Source organism: Cydia amplana, chromosome 7 (assembly GCF_948474715.1).
Source record: "Cydia amplana chromosome 7, ilCydAmpl1.1, whole genome shotgun sequence".
NCBI classification, from domain to species: Eukaryota; Metazoa; Arthropoda; class Insecta; order Lepidoptera; family Tortricidae; genus Cydia; species Cydia amplana.
In genome coordinates this window covers 18,834,613-18,858,815 of record NC_086075.1, presented here as the reverse complement: position 1 = coordinate 18,858,815, position 24,203 = coordinate 18,834,613, and the positions used below count along the sequence as shown (strand labels likewise).

General features: G+C 42.0%; 1 protein-coding gene across 1 annotated transcript in view; it reads left to right on the top strand.

Moving 5' to 3' along the window:
- LOC134649532 (aminopeptidase N) overlaps nt 1-24,203 on the top strand; it is a 56,042-nt gene that overhangs the window by 27,868 nt on the left and 3,971 nt on the right. Inside the window, exons 3-9 of the mRNA XM_063504297.1 lie at nt 3,961-4,116; nt 6,301-6,594; nt 19,476-19,659; nt 20,969-21,125; nt 21,336-21,595; nt 22,905-23,103; nt 23,896-24,176. Coding sequence (XP_063360367.1) covers nt 3,961-4,116; nt 6,301-6,594; nt 19,476-19,659; nt 20,969-21,125; nt 21,336-21,595; nt 22,905-23,103; nt 23,896-24,176 — 1,531 coding nt within the window. The remainder of the gene's footprint in view (nt 1-3,960; nt 4,117-6,300; nt 6,595-19,475; nt 19,660-20,968; nt 21,126-21,335; nt 21,596-22,904; nt 23,104-23,895; nt 24,177-24,203) is intronic.

Below are 24,203 nucleotides of genomic sequence, written 5' to 3'. Positions count from 1 at the left end.
CTGTGATGAAACAACGCAACCTAATTATGTTAGGGGTTTTTAGAATTGTCTCGATGAGTATTAGTTGTCTGTCGAAAGAAAAGTACAGTCAGCGATAAAAGCTTTTACCAAAAATGAAATTTTTGACAAAAACTTATTTCTTCTTTGGTCAGAGTGCGCGCCTTATAGCCGGTTTAGACTCGCGGCTCGGCTCGCGGCGCGTCTCGTGGCTCGCCTCGACACACTCGCGTTCGGCTTGTCATTCGGTTATAAACCTTATGCCGTGCCGTTAGTGTTTAAATTATATTAGCTCGACGAGTTTGCGAGCCACGAGACGAGCCGCGAGCCCATTGATACGCGTACTGATAAATATGACCAAAATGTCATGCATAAGGTGCCATGTTATTACTGTTATTAGACGTTTTTGTTCGGCTCGGCATTGTGTCTCTATTTCTCATGATAAATACCTAAAATAAATAAAAATATCTGAGATTTGGTCAAAAGGTATTTTATTTTGAAAAAGTATTTTGAAAATACCTATTTTGCATTTAGCATTTGAAATACAAAACGTAAAACTATTTGGTATTTTGCATTTGAAATAGTAAATCTGAAAAGTATTTTGCATTTTGTATTTAAATGCTTTTTTAAAACCATTTTGTACATCTCTGCATAAAGGTAACATTTTATTGACGACTGCAGACACTTTGGTAGCACTTGCAGCATTACTGCTGTAGCGTTGAAGCCTCCTTGAAACAATTAGTGACAGATTGAGCATTTTAATTGCGGTATATTTCCCGCTGCTGTACCTAATGCTGCACCAGCAACGCAGCTCCAGTCGCGACCAGAACGTCTCCTTAATCGATAGTTTTAATTATAAAAAAAAAAAATAAAAAAATAAATAAAAAATAAAAAAAAATTGATAAAAATTAAAAAATAAAATAAAAATAATAATTAAATTAGATAAAAATTGATAGCCGATTTTAGAACACCGTACTCTTTGACAATGACGATAGATTTTTATTAGTGTAAACCAGTGCCTTTAAAAAAAACTCAAAACTACACGGCGCAGTGCACAACAAAGGAATGTAAACAAAACGCCGGCTAATTATTTAGTGCTTAAACATGACCTGCTTCCGCACTGGGTCACAAAACTAAGCGGGTCACTTCAAAAATTCAGCAACCGGGTGCAGCAGCCTTGTTCCGTTTCAATTCTAATGGCCTTGGACCGAAGTTTAATTAAATGCCCATGATTAGAGATTAATTAAACGTTTGGGAATTAAATAAATATCATTTATTGTCAGGCAAATAAGGCCCATAGAAACATTATATACCATACAAACTAACATACATACAATAATAAAAATCTTACAAGCTAAAGATTATTTCGGCGACACGGTGGTTTTCTGTTGTTCCGGTGTAAAGCCTCGACCTTTTTGAATAGGTATTCCTATAAAAATATTTTTTCTCCACACCAGTTCGTATAGGCCTCTTGATACTTCAAAAACGGATGAGAAAGTTTCATTTTTTACACAAGAGTGGCAAAGTAATTAGACGCATATTGTGAGTTGTTTCTTCATGTTGGCTGGTGAAATTGAAGTTTAAGTGATGATCTTGAATAATAAATATTTAATGGTATTCATTTGCATTTGAGTTGTATTGTTTTACCAACATTATTAAGTATTTTCCTCGCGTTGGTATGTTGTTGTTGTGTTTCATTCAGTAAGTAGCAAAGTTTGTTTAAACCTCGTGCTTTGAGACCCTCACAACACTGCTCACAACACCCAAGATTTCACTTTTCGGATCCATTGCTAGCCTCGTGGTTTAATTTTGGAATCTTTCACTTGCTCGGGTATTAATATTGAAAATTTTAGCACAAGGAGTTTTTTTATGCTTAATTTGATTTGTGTATGAGTGTCCCATGTCATGTCTTGGACACACATCGAAGATATCTCTGTGGATCTACTTAACTAGTTACAGTGCCTGGTAAACTAATCGGTCGGAGGTGACGAGAATTTAATTGGTCTTGCCATTGATTGAGTCTCAATCACAGCTGTTATCTTAGACTTGATCGAAACAATAGAAGATCTGAGATAGATAATCATTATGTACGCCTAATTGTCTATCTGATTAAGATATTATAATATTCCCTATAGGTAACAAACTTCTTAGAGCAAATGTATTAAGATTTCTTAAAACTTCTTTTGAAGACACAAAATATTATTATTGTACTGAACTGTCAAATTTTTTATATTCTTATATAAGTTTCGCGCCAGCTTTTACAGTGTGTATTCTTTTATACCTGCATCATACTAAATATTACATTACATCTTCTGCCACTTCACATATACCTAACTTATTGTAATTTTTCATACTTCTTATTTATAAATCGATTTTCTACCAGATTTATTTTGGTTAACGACCAAAAATAAACCCAAAAACAGTTTTCAGAGAACGTTTCCAACGCCTGTTGAATCATCTCAACAGTCACTACAAGCTCATTAGTATTCTCCTCTCCGAACGCATAAACTACGCTGTGCGATCAATGCACGGAACTAAATCACTACTTTAAACTTTAGACGTTGTGCATACTAATGTAGTTTGCGAATATAGGATTATTGTACCTAGTCCTTAGGAAGATTTCAGTCAAGTATGTACAATGTACAACAGTCAAATCTTACAATAAAAAAACATTGCGTGATGTAGTTCTATATTTTTGTGTATGTTGTTTGGAGTCCTTGGAGGAATGTGAAACTATGTTTTGCAAGCAAAAAAAAGTTGTGCTCCCTTTGTAATTTGCAAAAAACTGCAAAAATCTCGGACTTTTTTCAGTTTTTGCACTTTTATTATAAAACTATGGGTTTTTGGTCAAAGCTTGCTATGTAATGTTGAAAGAACATTAAATTTGGAACGATTTAAGCCCATTTACAGCGCCGTATGTCAAATAGTTCATGAGATATGGAACTTTAAAAAAGCGGCCAAGTGCGAGTCGGACTCGCCCATGAAGGGTTCCGTATTTAGGCGATTTATGACGTATAAAAAAAAACTACTTACTAGATCTCGTTCAAACCAATTTTCGGTGGAAGTTTACATGGTAATGTACATCATATATTTTTTTTAGTTTTATCATTCTCTTATTTTAGAAGTTACAGGGGGGGGGGGGACACACATTTTACCACTTTGGAAGTGTCTCTCGCGCAAACTATTCAGTTTAGAAAAAATTGATATTAGAAACCTCAATATCATTTTTGAAGATCTATCCATAAATACCCCACACGTATGGGTTTGATGAAAAAAAAAATTTGAGTTTCAGTTCTAAGTATGGGGAACCCCAAAAATTTATTGTTTTTTTTCTATTTTTGTGTGAAAATCTTAATGCGGTTCACAGAATACATCTACTTACCAAGTTTCAACAGTATAGTTCTTATAGTTTCGGAGAAAAGTGGCTGTGACATACGGACGGACAGACAGACGGACAGACAGACAGACAGACAGACATGACGAATCTATAAGGGTTCCGTTTTTTGCCATTTGGCTACGGAACCCTAAAAAGGGTATTTTTTTCCTTAGAGGATTTTTTTTAGTTTTTCCTATATTTCAGGACAAATATCGGCACAACCGTTCATGCTATGAGATATATTGCGTGAATAAAATTGTAGCAAATTTAATTACCTTTTATGGCAAGAAAGGGTAAGTAAATGTACGTATACCAGAGTAAAGACAAACTGAAAAGAAAAGCAAGAAATTCCCTTTACAACAAAACGATTACCTTGTGCAGTAATAAATATTAAGTACCTATAAATAGTACAACTGAATAAAAAAATGGAAACATGTACATATTATATTTGGTATGCTAAATCGAAATAAGCTGTTTTTGAAGTCATATACCATCTGTAGTATCTTTGGTCATCTCTAACACAATCAAGTATTAATTTTTCAGGTCAATTCGAACGTACCCTGACATCAGAATGATATTTTCCCCAGATGGATAGCCGTAACGCAGTTCCAAGCGACGGACGCTCGCCGCGCGTTCCCGTGCTGGGACGAGCCGGCCCTCAAGGCTCGCTTCACCATCAGCATCGCTCGGCCAAGGAACATGACATCTGTCTCCAACATGAACAGTGTTGGTTCACAGCCGCAGTAAGTAAATAAAAATATCTAAAGTATAATCGATATTAAACTCTCGTGAGACATATTTTAAACTGTTGTTTAGACAACAACGGGGCGAGCACTCGAACCTGAAGAAGGACCCCCGAAGGGCCCGAAACACCGACTAAAAATACAAGTGAGTGAAACCTTTGTCGTCTAAACAATATCTAAAGTATATTCCATTCCATGATCTCAGTTTACGGGTGTAGAGTTATCAACAGCAGTTTCACGTAGAATTAATTATAAAAGGCACCCTTAGGGTAACATTCCATTTCTGACCGCAGCTGCACTACTGGTACTGAATGCGTCGCTGTTACTGTCAATTTCCATAGTAAAATGAACAGTAGTGCAGCTGCGGTTGGAAATGGACTGTCACCTTTAACCATCAGCATCGCGCGGTCTCTTGACATGACTTCTGTTCTGATGTTACCAGCCACAGTAAGATTTTTTATATTAGTTAATAACGATATTTTCAAGAGACACAACACTTGACTATGTTTTCACTTTGACCTTTGATTAAATTCCAAATGAAAAGTAGAGTGTTCATGTTCAACTCGGGTGAAAGGTATCATTTCAGCCTCGGACTATTGGCGCTCTCACTGCATTCGAGCGCCCAACTACCTCGGCAGAAATGAGTGGCTTTCATCCCTTGGTTAACAATCTACTATTTATTATACTAAAGTAAACATTAAAGTCGACCTGAGTTAACATATTACTTAACCTTCTATTAACCTGAGTTGACAGCCTTTAGGTATAACAAGACGGGTCCCGGTATAGTCCCCAGGGGTACCCACATTTGAAGTAAAATTGTAACTATGTCGGACCAACAAAATCCAACTTTAAACAAGTTTTAGGACAGAAAATTGTACGTCTGTAAACTTTAAAGTATGCATATAATCGACTAGGTAGGTAGGTATTTCGTGCATTGCATTGTAATGGAATGATCAGTGCCTACAATAATAATCAAAACTTGATAGCTATTAGATTACATTGCATTTATTTTATCAATCAATAATCATCGCAAAGTACTGATAGCGTAATAGGATAACTTCTACTTATTGCTACTAGATGTCACTAATGTGACCAAATGAAAGCTTTATTTTTTGATTTAGTTATTTTTACCTTTGCTCTATTGAATAACAATTTATAACCAACGATACTTATAAATATACAGTACTTACCGTAGTTATTTATAGCTAAGATTTTATTATCACCGAAATCAATGAAAACTATGTATCTTCCTTTGATGTTTTTATTAGCTTCATAACTTCTAAATATAGTATTTTTGATGTAACTGTAATAGTTGCTGGATATCTTCCAGTTTGAAACGGAAAAGTTATGCATTTGCTATGATTATTCTGATTGATTTGAACCAGACGGTGCAATCGAGCTATCGATCTTCCGCGAACGGGCTTATGATAAAAATATTTTATTGCATGTTACAAATACCTATTTGTACCATACCTACGTCGAACATAAATCTAGCATGTTTTGTGATAGTATTAAAATGATCTACTTCACTAAACATTTATTTCGTTGTTTCATTCATTCTTCAACGAAGAACAATATTATAAAATTGATTTCATGTACAGTCGGCAAAACCATTAGCTTAACAGCTAAGCTAATAACTTTCATGACTGTACCTATTTAGACGTAGTAGCCTTACTAGGTCTTCTATTAAGGTCTGATAGTTTATTATTCCGAAGGCCCATGGTCCTACCTATAGTCTTTTACCATAGTTAAATAAATTAGCATGATTGTGTTTTTCTTTAATTCAATGGATCTCAATGGCATTGATTCCATGGGGTAACAAAACTTAATTATTATTTCATTCGTAAATTACCTTTGCCATTTTCGCAACGCGTTTAACTTAAGTACTTAGGTATCATAGCAAAATTGTATAAGTAGGTATCTAAAACGGATCCTTGTGCTACACTTTTACAACCAGTACATAAGGTTAATCTCAGAGAACAAATAAAATTATTTTATTAAGTATTGTGGCGTAGTAGTAGTAGTGTAGTAGACGCTGGTTTGACCTCCGCCACTGCAGGGCTTGGTTACTTTTTCTTTAGTATGACATCTATTTGAGATTATAATACTATATAAGGTTCTTCAATTTACTTAGCTTACTCGTACATTCCAAAACTGACCGAATACCTATCGTCTTATTTCCAGCGAATCCCTCAAGGATTACATCTGGGACCACTACGCCGAATCCCTTCCCATGTCAACATACCTCGTCGCCTTCGCCGTCACCGACTTCGGCAAGAAAAGCGACAGCAACTTCACCGTCTGGGCCCGGAAAGAGGCGCTCCAATCTGCCTCTTACGCCCTGGAGATTGGGCCGAAAATCCTGCGATACTTGGAAGATTATTATAAGATTAAGTTCCCGCTGCCCAAGATAGATATGATTGCGTTGCCGGATTTCAAGGCCGGCGCTATGGAGAATTGGGGGCTATTGACGTTCAGGTAAGTCCTTGATTAAAAGGATAAACTGAAGGTAGATGCTTCAATTCATATATATTTTCTATAATTGGGGATTCTGCAAACAATACAAATAGATCCCAAGCTTGAACATTGTCGTTCGTTCGGGACATGTCATGCACAGTAAAATATACATATTGTAAGTATGTAAATAATGTTATTGCCATCGATCGGCGATAAGGTTAAAATTGCAACGATCATTGTGAATATATAATTAGGAGCTTTAGAAAATAATAGGACGACTTTCTGCTGATTCGATGACGATATCACTTTGATTTTTTTGCCTTTTACGAATCAATCGTTTACTGTACCTACATTTGCTGTATATTTGACATGCAGTTCACATACAAATTGCATCCCAGTTGCAGTCCGTCTGTATCAGCCCTTAGCGAGCCTTTCGCAACTACTTAGGTGTGTTTGTGACAAGTTCGCTGTGCGTTCGCCAAATCTGAATGCACCTATAACTTTTATGGAATGTAGGTAACTAGGTACTAATACCTACCGACATTCCATACGCACCTTTTTATTTTAAATAGGTATACCTACTTACCTACATGTTTCAAGCATGGTAATTAATCTTGATCAACCGTGATTAATTAAATTGCAATAGAATCAATCAAAAAACTAATTAAAATGTATCCGGGGTCTAGACTATGTAGATAATGGCATTATGGTGATATTTATACGTACTTAATGTAAGTACTTTATCAATGGTGCATACTCGATTAGGTATCATAATCTTAGTCATTTGATAATACAGATTAAAAAAAACGCCCGTCAGTATAATGGGCCAATTTTACTTTGTTGTTGAATTTTTATTTTCGTTTGATTTTGGTAAAATATGGCTGGTTTAAAGAGTTCCTCGTTCAAGGTGGGATTAATACGAGTTCAAACCTTGTTCCGAAAAAAAATGTAAAGTAGGTAAATTTTATCAAAATCTGATGAAAAAAAAATTAACAATAAAATAAAAATCGGCCGCTATAAGTTAAAAATTAAACTTAAAACAGGAATATACTAATAAAACAGCCCTTAGACATAATTCGTTGCGGGGTTTTTTTATCATTATCAAATTTTCTGAATTACAGTAAGATTAATGATTATTAATCAACAGTTTGTTTATTTAATTACGAGATAATATCTAATTGTGATATTTGAATTAAAGAAATAGTTTGTAACTTTATGAGATAAATATTATCTGCCAGGTTAACGTAGATTTGATCCAGCGATTGAATTTACTTTTTTCTGTAGTGAACCTGAACCTATTTATTTATTTCTAGCTATAAAAAGTACCTTACGAAAGTGGTTCTCCTAAATATTGTTATACACTGCATTGGGAAACTTCAATGGCGGGGTAATTTCGAAGATGGCAAATATCTATAAAAGTAGAAACACTACAGTAGTACCTAAGTTGTTGTCTGTCCTAGGGCACCCCGGATGTGCATAGGGCCTCCAAAATCCACAAGATCCTTCCACGCCTTCCTGTCTTCAACAACCGTCTTGGCCTCGTTCCAGCTCAGCCCTACGGCTACCTAAGTGCTTCTAGATTAACAGATGCAGGTCTTACTAAAATGTAAAGCTAACAGAACCCTCCCCATCTGAAGTCGGTTTACAAACAAACTTTTCCATCGTATAACAAGATCTAGTTCAAGGACGGCGCCCTGAACTTTTCTCATCTTTTACGTGATTTCATTACCATATCGTACGAGACGAAACGTACACGTATTTCTATGCTTCTACTTTACGTTGGTTCTCTGTAGATTCGAATATTTGTATTATTATGTATGCCATATATCATATCATTGTAGGAGACGGTCGCCTACAGAGACATCTACGATAGCTCAAGGTTCAAGGGTTCAAAATCAAAAGGGATCTGATTGTATCTGTTATAATAATGGTTCTTATGGAAATTACAAGGATCACTGTAACTTAGGTTCACGACAACACTAACTTAGGTCTAAGCTTGGGTTCTAGCCTAGGATCGGGTCACTTAGATTCGCGTTTTAATCGTTCGGGTCCTGAATAACAACTAAACTGTTCGGTTTGGGTCCTGGTCACAACTAACTCCATTTTTACAGGCCCGCTCGTATTTATACGTTTGCGAGTGTAGACTTTTAGCCAATGACAATCGCAAGTTCGCGGCTCTCTCCATGGTAACTTACAGAGACCAGGATAGTTTACACACACATACAAACCAAGGGACGCGTCCGATCTAGCGACTGTGATTGGCTTATGCGATTTCGGTAAAAATGCACAAGTTCAGACTTATTTGCTTGAATTTTCTCTTTCAATTTGGTAAGAATCTAGGTTTCCTACTTCGAGCTAAATCGTTCAGCTATACTATTATATGTTATTAGATGCGTCTACTTACGCTCTATAGACTGGCAATAGTTTAAACAAGTGCATGATTACGGTCTAGCTACAAGGTTCAGATTAATGAGCCAAAATCTGCCAAGAATGACAAATGCTAGGCACGCTTTCTCGCCCTACGGTTCGAGGAGAGAAGTGAGAGTCTAGATTTTACCTAGATCAACACCGTTACCTTTTTCTACAATGATAATCATACGTACTTCTAGCTATAGTTCTAAGCCTGAAGTAGGAATGAGTATCAAAGTGTTTCTCCAAAATAATTAGAGAAAATTACCATTTTTATACCTGTCTAGCTCACACACTCTCTCGCTCTACTGGTGACCAATTAGAGGGCGAAAAAGCTGGCTTTCGCCGTGGTATCGGCGACCACGTAAATATAAATGGAATGTAGGCCTAATCGGGCTCATTATTATTATGACTGGGATAGAGACAAGGTTCTAGTACTCATTTTAAAAACTAACGGTTCAGTTAGGTTTTAACTAATTACAACTTAGGCATAATACATGGTCTACCTAGGTCTTAGGCTACCTACGTTGATCAAGATCTTTATTTTTAGCTATTACAACTTAAGTAAGGAATTGAAATTATATCTTAGGGTCATCTATGTAATAATAATAGGTACGGTCGTGGTCAGCGGGTCGGCTGTCGCCCACACTCCCCTCGTCGACTTGCTATGTCGACTCTGGATCGACCGGCAAGACAGCCAGCCTGGTAGTGGGTCTTCGGAAGACGCCGCCCTTGGTCCGCACCTCCGCGCTGCGAACGCCGCCGTCTGGTCCCGGGTAGACTCGTTCAACCACGCCGCGTGGCCATACGTTGCGTGGTAGTGAGGGGTCGACGACGATGACTAGGTCGCCGACCGATAGTGGCCGCTCGCCCGTCGCTGAGGATCGTCGCGGGGCGAGGGTGGGTAGGATCTCGCGCACCCAGCGACGCCAGAAGGAGTCAGCGAGTGCCTGGCTGACTTTCCAGGCCCGTCGGTTGACCTCGCCACAGGGACCAGTGAGAGGGGTCCCCGTGGGGCCGTTGAGCAGGAAATGGTTCGGTGTCAGCGCCTCGGGATCGCGTGGATCAACCGAGACATGTGTGAGAGGCCGAGCGTTGACGCACGCCTCGGCCTCGGCCAGTAAAGTCGCAAGCACCTCTTCCTTGGGCGCTCGCGAGTGTAGCGTGGCCATGAGAGCAGTCTTCACAGAGCGGACCATCCGCTCCCAGGCGCCGCCTTGGTTTGGGGCACCGGGGGGAATGAACCGCCAGTCCATGCGATACTGCAGGCCGTACTGCTGCAGTGCGGGCAGCCATTCTTCATAGGCAGCCCGTAGCTCCGCCGTAGCGCCACGGAAGTTGGTTCCGTTGTCGCTCCACATCGTGTGGGGCCAGCCTCGTCGCGCGGCCATGCGACGAAGTGACATGATGGCGGAGTCAGTGCTGAGGGAGTGCACCAGCTCCAGGTGCACCGCCCGGGTCGTCAGGCAGGTGTAGAGCGCCACCCAGCGCTTCTCGTGTCGCCTCCCGATGGTAACTGTAATGTGACCGAATAGATCTACACCAGTGTTCGTAAAGGGTCTACAAAATGGCTCTATGCGCGACAGCGGCAAATCTCCCATAGGCGGGGCGCGTGGATTCGCTCTTCTAATTCGGCAGAGTTGACAAGCGCTAGCGATCGCACGCACAGTCGGTCTTAGGCGCAATATCCAATATTCTTGTCTAACATCGTTTACAACGCGTTCATTGTTAGCGTGCGCCGCTCTTCTATGCATTCTAAATATAATAAGTCTAGCCAACCGGTTACGTCCGTGTAGAATGGCCGGCCTCTTGTTGATAGGCACGGGCGCGGCATCGATGCGCCCCCGCATGCGGAGCACGTTGTCGGCTGCGAGCTCGGGGTCCAGCTCGAAGAGCGCGCTGCCTTTGGTCAGAGGCTCGCCGCGGCGGAGGCTCCGGAGCTCGTCGGCGAAGTCCTCGTTCTGCGCTCTCTGCAATAGTAAACGTTCAGCGGCCAGTATATGTTTGGTTTGTAAGCTCATCTTAGTTTTAGATTTTAGAATGTCAATAAATTGCAACATTCGTGCAGTGGCTCCCAGTAAACGGTCGTAACTTGAAAATCGGCTCACATCTGGCAGCGGTGGCGAGGCAGCCTCGCGGCTCGCAAGGCATTGTTTGACCTCCAGTACTTCTAGCTCTGGTTCTGGCTGGTAAGATGGTTCTTGTGGCCATTCTGTTGCTGGTAGCCGTAAGAAGGCGGGTCCTTGGAACCATCTGTGTGTTATGTCAAACTCACGTGTACTGTCCGCTCGAGTGGCGTCATCTGCAACGTTCTGGCGTGTCGGCACCCAACGCCACTGTTCTGGTTCCGTGAGCTCGGCGATCTCGCCCAGGCGGTGCGAGACATAGGCGCTGTAGCGGCGAGCGTTTTCTCTTACCCAGTGGAGTGTCGTTCGGCTGTCAGACCACATGACGACTTCCGCTACCTCGTACCTGTGTTGTTCTAGAATAGTCTTCTTCAGTCGAGCTCCGATCAAGGCCGACTGTAGCTCCGCTCGTGGTATCGAAATGGATCGTGTTGGCCCCACTTTAGCCTTTGCCGCGATCAGGGTGACGTAGACCTCCCCTCGTCTTTCGATACGCCAATAAGCGACCGCTGCGTATGCTTGTGAGGACGCGTCAACAAAAATATGGAGGGTTCGTCTCACCATTTCCATAGGTCCGTAGTGGCGGGGGATGCGCAGTCCACCGACGTGTTCCAGCGCTCGCAGCCATGTCTGGAACTCCTCGCACTCGTCTGGTGGCAGCGGAGCGTTCCAATCCAAACCCAGGCTCCAGAGTCGCTGTAGTTGGATCTTTACTGTAATTGAGAAATATGAGATTATTCCCAACGGATCATAAATACTCATTACTGCGCTTAGAGTCTCTCTTTTCGTTGGAGCCCTTTTAAGCTCCTTCACCTCGCTTGGGACTCTGATCATGGTCGTGTTGAAGCCGAGATGGTCCGTTCTTGCATCCCAGGTTAGACCCAATACCTTCTGTTCCTTGTCGCCGATCGGCGCGGGTGTGTGTGTGTCGGCTCGTAGCTCCTCTGGGATCCGTTCTATGAGAAGTGCCGAGTTACTAGACCACCCACGGAGATGAAATCCAGCCTGCTGGTGGCAAGCGGAGACCTCTTCGGCGCATGCAATAGCATCTGCTTCGTTTTCATAACTAGAAACGTAATCGTCCATATAGTGGTTCCTTACTATGTCTTCTAGGGCCCTCGGGTAGCGGTTCTCCTGAGCGTAAGCATTGTAATTTCTTACCGAATGTGCGAGGAATGGTGAGCTCGCGATTCCAAACACCATTGACTTCATTCTGTACACATCAGGGGCGCCGCTTCGGCGCGCCGCTCGCCACAGGAACATCTGCGAGCTTCTGTCTTCTTCACGGATCTGGACTCTCAGGAACATCTCTTCTACATCTGCAGTCACAGCAAATGCACCTTCCCTGAAGCGTAACATTATACCGATAAGTGATTGTAACATATCCGGTCCTTCAAGAATGAAGTCGTTCAGGCTCTGTCCTTGATTTAATGCTGCGGCATCAAAGACCAGACGGATCTTCTTTGGTTTGTTCGGATTAGTGACAGAAAAGTGAGGGAGATAGTATGACCCTGGATCTGGGCCTGGTTCACTTACTCTCTCGGCGTACCCCTTGTTCAGTAAATTATCCACTTGGGCGGTGTATTTCGCGGCGAAGCTCGGGTCCCTATCCATCTTCCGTTCTATTCCGCGCAGTCTCGTTAGAGCCATGTTGTAGCTAGGCGGTAGTCTAGGGTCATCATCACGCCATAGTTGCCCTACTTCGTATCTTGGGCCTTCTGGTGTACTCACTTGCTTTACAGTATCGTTGAACAGCCTTTGGGCTCGCTCGTCCTGCGGGCGCACCTTATCAATCAGCTTTATACCGAGTGAGTCAATTTCAAAATATCGCTGCAATTGTTTGTTCAACTCACCGTCTCGTTCGCTCGCTTGTGAGAGGTGTAGCACTCGTTCAGCTCGTCGCGGGGTCTGCGGCGCGCGTCCATATATTACCCAGCCAAGATCTATCTTAACTGCTGCGGGTTCATTTCTTGCTCCGACTCGGGTCTCAAGCGGTAATATCATGTGCCAGTTGTCCGATCCGATGAGCACTCGAGGCGTGGCGGTGTCATACGTGGCCTCCCGTAGGCCCCTCAGGTGCTTGTAGCGGTCGATCAAAGTTCTTGGCACTTGTTGAGAGTTAATACCTAAGTCTTTTACCGTTCTAAGTTGGACGAGATGCGTATGTCCCTCGATCAGCCCGCGTATCTGTACCGTCACGCGTCGGCTGGGCTCAATTGATGTCATCGGACCAATCCCGTTGATGTGTAGTGGCGCTTCGACACCCACTGCACCCACAGCGTTGGCCAGCGACTCCTCGCACAGACTAATAGTCGATCCGTCGTCACAAAGTGCGTAGCATTTGATCTCGCCTGTCGGTCCAGATAAAAGTATAGGTATTACCTTAAGTAAAACGTCTGACTGCTCCTGGTGCTCTGTGCTCAGCACGAAGTGGTGCGCTGGTGGCGCCCTCTCTCGTTCCAGTCGTTCCGCCATCATCAACGTGTGCTCCCTCTGTGCGCGCTCTGGCTCGATGGGCGCGCTGGCAGGCATCGCTGAGGCCGCTTCGTCAGCATGCCGTGAAGACTGTAGTTCCCTTCGTAGGAGTGTAGATTCATCATGTAGCAGCCGGTGATGTGGGTGCTGGCATCCTTGCTCTCCGCACACACCTGCCTTGCAGCTGCCACGCCTGTGTTTCCTGTTAAGACATTTAAAACAAATTTTATTATTCTTCGCCCATTCCCATCGAGCCGCGACACTCATATTTAACACACGCCTACACTCTGTGGCCGGGTGTACGGCACCACAACAAAGACAAGGTTCTGTTTTGTCAGTTGTATATGTTTGCACACGATTTGAGTTATTGTTATACTTGCGGACCGCTCCACCACTTGACAGCTGATTCGATGCCGGAGGTCGTCGACCTCCGCGCGCGTCTTCACGCGAAGGCGCCGGCGCACCGCGACGAATGCCGCCTCCGCGCGCATGGCTGTACTGTAGTTCTTTATCACTTATGTCAAGCAGGAAGTTAACCATAAGCGTGAGCTCGGATTCGGCCTCCTCGAGCTTATCTTCTGCATATTCACACCACCGCGATCGCACGTGAGGTGACAGGCGTTCCGTGATTTCTCGTATAAGGAAGGGATTATTTGCGTACGCACGTCGATCTAAACTTGCAAGTGTCGTCACAATGTTCACTACTTTAATGGCAAAGTCATTTAGGTCCACCGCACTGGGCCCTAGGTTCGGTAATTTACGTAATTCGTTCAACGCTTTATCTATTAAAAGGTCGGATCTGCCAAAGTTTTTCTTCAAAACTCTTAATATTAACTCTGGATCAGCTGACGACGCTAACATATGCAGGACGCAATCTCTAGCTTCGCCCTTAAGACAATGTCTTAGCCGGGATAGGTTCTCCCAATTGGTAAATTTATAGCGACTGCTAGATTCTGTATAAGCAGTATAAAATGTAATCCACTCACTGGGTAGTCCTGTAAATATGGGCAAGTCCCATACTTGCTTCGACGACGTCGGTCTGCTGTTTAGGGCCACTAGCTGTGTCATAACTTGTTCTAGACTTGCCGTCGCACCCGATGACTGCTCCCGTGAACTACATCTGCAGTAATCGGCACATTGCACTTTATTATTACATACTTCGTACTGTCGGCGTTCGCACGTACGGTCGCGTACCTCTACCGGCCGCGCGGGCGGCGTGCGCACGCGGCGGGTACCCGGGGTTGACTGGAATGGCGGCCGCGCAGGCTGCGCAGGCCGCGCGCGCTCGGCCTCGGCTCGCGGCGCATGCGCGATCGTAGGCACGGCGTGGCGCGGTGGGCGCGGAGCAGACGCGCGGGGCCCCCCGCCGTCCGCGTCCGGACTTGTTTCGTCGTTATCACTCACGTTCACATTGGTATGATTTTCTTCCAGCCAATCATTTATAGTGATATTAACCATCGATTTGTTAGACGAACTCGATCCAGTCTCTTTCTTTTCAATTTCGAGCTGACTCAGCTCGATTTGATGATCTAGCTCTAAAAGCTCGCGTTCAATTTGAAGTTCGCGCCGAGAAATCTCAATTAGCTTCCGTTGAGATTCTTGTTGTGCGATCTGTCTACGTAGCTCCACCATAGACGTACGAGATGCTACAGATGCTCGTGAGGATCGACGGCGTTCTTTTAGCACTGGAGCAGAACTCGGCGGCGCTGCGCGGGGTTCGTGGTTCAAGATCAGGATCGCATCCGCGCGCGCTGGTGAACCGGGGAGTGAGGCCGCTCCGGGATCAGGGAGCGGGGCCGACGGGCCAGGTTCTTGTCCTCGGGCTAACCTTTCTGGTGCCCTCCTCGGTGTTCTCGGCATTAGCAATACCGATTGGGGCGTGTCCTCTCGATCGTCGGTTGGACGGGTCTGCTCGGAGCGCGGAGCACCTCCGCCGGCCGCGGCGCGTGTCGCTGCGGCTGCGGCCTGGGCCTCGCGCTGTCGTTCTAGCTGCTGGCGTTCCATTTCAGCTCGTCTGTCGCCGCTCGGGGACCGGATCGTTACGCCCATTTTAACATTACTCGTAATACACTGAATTTACGGATCTTAAAATTACACTGCACTACTGACCGTTCATGAAATAATTTTAACCGGCGATTTAACGGATCACAACTTATATCCGGTTCGAAGGACCACAACTGTAGGAGACGGTCGCCTACAGAGACATCTACGATAGCTCAAGGTTCAAGGGTTCAAAATCAAAAGGGATCTGATTGTATCTGTTATAATAATGGTTCTTATGGAAATTACAAGGATCACTGTAACTTAGGTTCACGACAACACTAACTTAGGTCTAAGCTTGGGTTCTAGCCTAGGATCGGGTCACTTAGATTCGCGTTTTAATCGTTCGGGTCCTGAATAACAACTAAACTGTTCGGTTTGGGTCCTGGTCACAACTAACTCCATTTTTACAGGCCCGCTCGTATTTATACGTTTGCGAGTGTAGACTTTTAGCCAATGACAATCGCAAGTTCGCGGCTCTCTCCATGGTAACTTACAGAGACCAGGATAGTTTACACACACATACAAACCAAGGGACGCGTCCGATCTAGCGACTGTGATTGGCTTATGCGATTTCGGTAAAAATGCACAAGTTCAGACTTATTTGCTTGAATTTTCTCTTTCAATTTGGTAAGAATCTAGGTTTCCTACTTCGAGCTAAATCGTTCAGCTATACTATTATATGTTATTAGATGCGTCTACTTACGCTCTATAGACTGGCAATAGTTTAAACAAGTGCATGATTACGGTCTAGCTACAAGGTTCAGATTAATGAGCCAAAATCTGCCAAGAATGACAAATGCTAGGCACGCTTTCTCGCCCTACGGTTCGAGGAGAGAAGTGAGAGTCTAGATTTTACCTAGATCAACACCGTTACCTTTTTCTACAATGATAATCATACGTACTTCTAGCTATAGTTCTAAGCCTGAAGTAGGAATGAGTATCAAAGTGTTTCTCCAAAATAATTAGAGAAAATTACCATTTTTATACCTGTCTAGCTCACACACTCTCTCGCTCTACTGGTGACCAATTAGAGGGCGAAAAAGCTGGCTTTCGCCGTGGTATCGGCGACCACGTAAATATAAATGGAATGTAGGCCTAATCGGGCTCATTATTATTATGACTGGGATAGAGACAAGGTTCTAGTACTCATTTTAAAAACTAACGGTTCAGTTAGGTTTTAACTAATTACAACTTAGGCATAATACATGGTCTACCTAGGTCTTAGGCTACCTACGTTGATCAAGATCTTTATTTTTAGCTATTACAACTTAAGTAAGGAATTGAAATTATATCTTAGGGTCATCTATGTAATAATAATAGGTACGGTCGTGGTCAGCGGGTCGGCTGTCGCCCACAATCATATTATATCATTTATTCAGTAATAGTCATACATTGTCATTCAGGGATATAATATTAATAGGGTCAAACAGAAAACTGTGTTCACGTCTTTCCTGTAGACATACAGAAGAGTTAAGGGCTATAAAGGTTAATTTTCTTATTTAACTCTTATACACGTGAAAAGGTTCTCCTTTTATTTAGAGAACTATGATAAAATCATTACTTACATGCCCTGTACAAGCTGTTAACTTGCCCTCAGGAGAGAAAAATGTACAGTTCGCGCGAACACACTAGTTTTCTCTCCTGTGGGCAATAGTTAACAGCTTGTGGGCATGTAAGTAATGATTTTATCATAGTTCTCTAAATAAAAGGAGAACCTTTTCACGCGGATAAGGGTTAAATAATAAAATTAACCTTTATAGCCCTTAACTCTTGTGTATGTCTACAGGAAAGACGTGAACACAGTTTTCTGTTTGACCACATACAATTCACTTAATGAGCTACTACACTAAAAATAATAATTAGCTGAGATAGTACCTAAATACTTAATAAAAAGTTTCTTTATCATTTTTAATTGAACTACGTTTTCTACGTAAATCGAAAAACGAATCAAAACATTGAATCTGTGTATTTTTTACCAGAATCAGAAAAAATATCATGTTGCTATCGAAGCTGTCAGTGAAAACTAGACATATGGTAGGCACGTCACGACTGTCACTCTTGCAAATCAAATAGACCCCCTGTCTAACGAACGTCAAGCTGGGCGCCAATTGTCAGAGCCCTTGCAAGGGCGGCCGACACTTCATTAAGAGAGCCATCTATCATGTCCGCTCTTATTGGGGTGACGTGTTACAAGTAAGAGGATAGAGCGGATTTTGCGTAACAATTTATATACCTACTACAATACAATTTATCATCATCATCATCTGAGGCATTACAGCCGCTGGTGGGCCTTAGCCTGGTCAAGCAAGTCTCTCCAATCCGATCTATTTGTGGCCTTCCTTCTACAACTTTTTACTCCTAAGGTCCTGATGTCCTGGTATACGCCGTCCAATCATCTGAGCTTGGGCTTGCCTGGGCTTTATAAAATTTATAGCTAAAGTTATATATGGTGACCACATCACGACTATGCCTCTGACGCGTCGAATGGGCCTGTATACAACGTACGTCAAGCTGAGCTCGAATTTCAATAAGAGAGCCATATATCATGTCCGCTCTTATTGGGGTGACGTGGGTAAAAGTCACCAAAAGTGTTAAAAGTGAGAGGATAGAGCGGATTTTGCGTAACAACTTATACCTATGACAATAATTTATAGTCAAATTTATCTGCGGGCGCAGCATGGTTACGTTTTTATCGCCTGTCACTATGCCCGTCACTTTCGCACTTACATACTTGTTAGAACATGACAGGCATGGTGACAAGCGATAAAATGCGACCGTGCTACCGCTGCTGGTGACCACACCACGACTCTGACGAACAGAATAGGCCCTATATCTGTAACGATTGTTAAACTGGGCGAGTATTATTAAAGCCATTAAAAGGGTGGCCGACACTTCATTAGAAGAGCCATCGATGATGTGTGCTCTTGTTGGGGTGTTGTGGGACAAGTGACGACGTAGAGTGATAAGTTCATTCCTAAATAGGAACAACTAGTCAACGTTCCTATTTATTCATTTAATTATGTTCTATTGCAAATAAATTTAGTGGTTGATAAAGCCTAGCTCCGCTCATCGCTTGCACCACAAAGAAACCCAGAATGCAATATAGACCACAACACAATCTATTCCCATATTGTGTTCGATCGGCAAATATTGCTCGGTCGCCATTCGGTCACACCCCCTGTAATCTATGGTTTACGATGTGTACAACTGTTAATAACACTTTTGTTAGTCTCTTTGGTCGTGTTAATGTTAATTTGGTGTGAAGATTTTTTCCGAGTGATATGGATATGTTTTTTTGTGGACATATGGGCGAAGGACTTGAACAAGTGTTGGTAGCATGTAACTGGGTTTTTACTTATTCTGACTTACTCTAGTAAGTCTAGTAGATAGCTAAAGCATTCTTTTGTTTTAATAGGTTTATATCCAGATAATATAAATATTTAATAGTGTGTAGTCTATTTTTTTATTCGGTAGACTAAAATGACATTTCATAGCATGAAATGACATTTTATGTTCATACTATGAACTGTAATTTCAGTCTACCGAATAAAAAAATAGACTTTAGTGTAGTGTAGTGAACTATAGATAAAATTCAAAATTCCGATTGACTAGATTTGAGAATCGAACATCGAAACGCTAAAAGAAAACAATAAACATGTAATTAGATGCCAGATTTTACGAAGAGTCAGTTGACTCTTTCCATACATTTATAAGTTTCGATTTTCATTTTTTATCAATGATCGTCATCTTGACTAGGTTAGGTTAGTCAGCAATTGCCGAGTCTTGCACAAAAGGCGTTAATTTCAAAATGGATAAAAGAGGCACCTAATGGCAATACTTATTTTTCAGAGAAATCGCCATGCTCTACGACAGCAGCAACTCGCCGACGACAGCGAAGGCGCGCGTCGCCGCAGTAGTTGCTCACGAGATCGCCCACCAGTGGTTCGGGAACCTGGTGACGCCGGCGTGGTGGTCCGACATCTGGCTGAATGAGGGGTTCGCGTCCTACGTGGAGTATGTCGCTGTTGATGCTGTGAGTTACTTTCGCCATTGACAATGACAATACAGTTGATTGATTACTATGAGCCTTACAGCAACGAAATAAGGTATATTGGTTGAGGGAGTGGACCGCTATTCGCCAATGACAGGGAAGGTGCGAGTTACCGTCATGGTTATCCACGTGACCAACCAACCTGTAGACGGATTGTTACCCTTTTATCGTTTGTCATGCTGTCAATAATGCGAGAATGCCGCGTGACACGATAGGCGTGACTGCCAAAAGTGCAACCATCAAAACCGGAATGGATTCTTCAAGATTCCACTGATGAAATAAATATGTTACAGTGTTATATATATATGATATTTATCTGTCTGCACTTTGGACTAACAAAAGCGCATTGTCAGCCATGGCCATTAACCCAACGATGCGCTTTTGTTCAACAGTTTATCGCATGCACAATTTGCTCGCCCTTTTATTTTGAATGGGGATAGAAAAGGTGGGAAGACAAAGGTGACCTATCTGGAATAGTTGCGTGGGAGCCGAAATACATTATAGTGTACGAGGGCGTTTATTTAACACGCATGCATGACATATGGTGTGATTATTACCTATTTGCTCTTTTTCCGGTTACACTGAATAGTGCATATATCATATTCATTGTTTTTGATTTTTATTTCACCATATTTGAGAGCTGGACTAACTTGAGATTTTTTTCTACATTTACAATATGGCAGTCTAGAATTAGATCGACCTAAACACTACACGTCAAATGCATAGGTAGATTCCGTTTAAGCTAATTTTGTACCGGCTTGAATAGAACAAAGTGAAGTGAGTGATTATGAACGTCATCGTCATATTTTCATAGAAATTAGACATTATTGCCACACTTCATCATTGCAAAATTGCCACACGTAGTCACTGCAAATAGCATGCAGAGTTAGCTTAGTCCGACTCGATGCAGCATGGTTTTACTAGACTTGCTGCGAAGGCAGTAGAGGTTTGTAATGCTAGAAATTTGAATACAAGCGATATACATACATACATATAGTCACGCCTATTTCCCGGAGGGGCAGGCAGAGACCACGGATTTCCATTTGCTACGATCCTGACATACTTACCTCTCTCGCTTCTGTTACTTTCATAACATTCGGTTTAGGGTGCTCTTGACCTGGCCTAGCTTTCTTCAGGATTTCCCCGATCTGACCAGAGAAAGCCCGCCGAGGTCTGCCCCTTCCAACTCCCTCTTCTACTTCTCCCTTATACACTCTCTTTGTTAATCTTCTTTCACTCATTCTTTCCACAAGCGATATTTTCTAGTTAAATACGAGTACATTGTTCCCAGGTTGAAAAAACTTGGAAGCTGATGGAAGTATTCGTCCTGAACGAAGTGCAGAGCGTGTTCAAGCTTGACGCCCTGACCTCCTCCCACCAGATCTCTGTGGAGGTGGGCAACCCTGAGGAAATCGGCGCCATTTTCGACAAGATTTCGTATGGAAAAGGTAGATATTACCCAAACAAGAACCCATCAATGGGAAAAGGTAACATTCTGTTATTTAAAACTAAAAACAAGGGACCCGCTAAGTATTTTGATTAAGCCAAAATTAACATAATTATTTTATTAACACTGTTTAACGATTAAGTACCTAGTTCCATTTCAGGTGGTACTTTTTGAATGCAATGCTTGATTTGTGTTTACTTTCTCCTTCAAGGCTCCGCTATCCTTCGCATGATGAACCACTTTCTAACCGACGACGCTTTCAACGCCGGCATCACCGACTACCTGAACGCCAAAATGTACGGCGACGCCGAACAGCGGGACCTCTGGAGCGCCCTCACCGCCGCCGCCAGGAAGAAAGGCGCCTTTGACGCCGACGTGGCCGTGGTCATGGACTCGTGGACGCTACAGACTGGCTTCCCAGTGCTCACCATTACCAGGGATTATAGTAGTGGTGTTGTTTCTTTTAAACAGGTAACTTTTTCACTTTCTTGGGTATGAATATTGTTAATTAGGTTTTATAAGGGAAAAGGTTGTATTATCACTTTATTATCCACACAGCATTTAGAATCCTAACCACGTCAATTCATTTTGTTCAATAATTCTTGTTTTCAAATATATCGCACCGATGGGTATGTCAAAAATATACGATCTTTGTGTTCGGATAAAACTTTTACATACTCGTTTCCATCTCTCAGGTCATAAATACGTAATAAACCCTCTCAAAATTTCGTAATATAAATCTTACACTGAATTTGTGACGTATCCATCACCTTAGGTTTCAAATTCCTTCACTGGAATATGAAAATAGTAGGTAATATCATTCATTAAAATGATGTTTAGTAATAATAGCTGCAAAATAAACTACGCGTATACGAGTAAAACCTTGAGAGTCCAAAGCGACATTTGTTCAGCTGTACAACCGAAATTTCACGCATGCCGCTCTGCGCTGAGATAGTCTTGTTGACACATTTTTATTTTAGTATTCGATCGTTAATATGTAGATTTAATAATTGCGTAAAGGGATGAATTATAGCACAATTTAATGTAACAAGTTTATTTTCATTGACAACAATGACTAAAAAAGCGAGCATCGAGGCTCGTATGGCTTAAGGCAATGCATAATGCAAAATGCTCAGGAAGTTTCTGATGTTTTATACTGATAATAACGATAAACATAATTAAGGCGATAAACTAATTTGGCAATAATAATAAAATAATGACATTATCTTTATGATAGGTACGTAGACATTTATTATTTGAAAATTCCCCTTAATTTACCCGTAACTGCTGGTATACTCAATGGAATGCTCAAATTGTGCCAATCATCTGCCAATATTACTTTTATTCATGACGTATAGCGCTTAAATATTTTTTTATCACAGATTCTAGTTGATAGATAAGCATTTTCTGAACTGCAAACTTTTCCATGTCCCTAATTAGTTTCATTGAAACGGTTAAATATTGCACAAAAAAACATCTCTATAGCCTGAAACTATCATCACGCCAGTTATACGAGTATATGCTTTTACTTATTTGTCAGATATGTGTTTGAAGAAAATTACTTCTTTACTACATCTTTTCAAACAAAGTCCCCCGCCGCGTCTGTGTGTCTGTATGTTCGCTATAAACTCAAACGACTGAACGAATTTTCATCCGGTTTTGACATATCAATGGAATGATCCTTGAGGAAGGTTTAGGGGTATCACTTTTTAAGGTTTCCTGTAGCCGAGGCTGGTTGCTATTAGTATGCTAGTAATACATATATGTAACAACTTTACAGGAGCGCTTTGTCCTGATCAACAACGGCGAAAGCAAAGAGTCTCCAGTATGGTGGATCCCCATATCGTATACAACGGCTACAGAGTCCGACTTCGAGTCCACGAGGCCGAAGCTCTGGCTGCGCGGGGAGAGGTCAAAAGTCGTCAGGAATATATCTATCGCTAAGGACGACTGGCTGATTGCTAATATTCAGCAGACAGGTGAGAAAGAAAGTTTTAAAAGGTATAGTTTGCGATGAAGCGTTCTTATAGGCAAGAATAATAAGATTGATTGCTCAGATTGCTGGAGCTGAAATCATTGAGTTCCATGCTAATCAAAGTACGAGTCTGTTTAATTATACTTATGTTGAGTTGCTTTTAAGGGATTATTGAATTTGTAAAGTGATATTAGCCTGATATTGCCCTAAGCCTGCACTTGCACCGATTATCTTAAGAAAGATTAATTATGTTGTTTTGAAAATTTCATAATCTGTCTCCTACAATACAAAAAATACCTAAATGCCTACTTATTCGCTAAGACTAAACAATGAATTTATTACTTTTGAAAATACTAGGATGCAAATTTTTTACGATGTCTTAGGCCTTAGGCTTATAGAAAATAATTTGACGATGTCTTAGGCTTAGGATTTTGCATCTGGATTATTCAACCCAAAAATTTTCGGATAAATTACAAGTACTCGTACAAGCAACACGCCTAACTGTACATCGGTGGACCTTATTACAAAAGGCATAAGGTCCACTGATGTACTGTTAGCAGTGTGGCCGACGGTACTCGTAGCGTTCTCAAGCGACGCCGGTGGAATGCTCTAAAATCAATAAATATTTATGGCGTTATTCATAAACGGCTGCTATCTTAATCAGTTGATGATTGTCGTTTGTTCCTATCTGTCGTTTATAATTATACCATAGAGAGGGACAAACGATGATCATCAGCTGATTAACTTAGCAGACGTTTATGAATAACGCTGTTAATTTATAATTATCTACCTACAGGTTTCTACCGCATCAACTACGACCAACGCAACTGGCAGATGCTGATCAAGATCCTCAACGACCCTAAACGATTCCAAGAGATCCACTCCATCAACAGGGCTCAGATCGTGGACGATGCCATGAACCTAGCTCTAGCTGGAAGGCTAGACTACAAGACCGCCTTAGACATCACTAGCTACCTTGTTCATGAGAGAAGTTATGTACCTTGGAAAGCGGGACTGGTGGCCCTAGGTTACATCGACACGATGCTGTCTAAAGGAGCTTATTATCTAGAGTACAAGGTGTGTTTTCGCCTAATTTTCTTTATG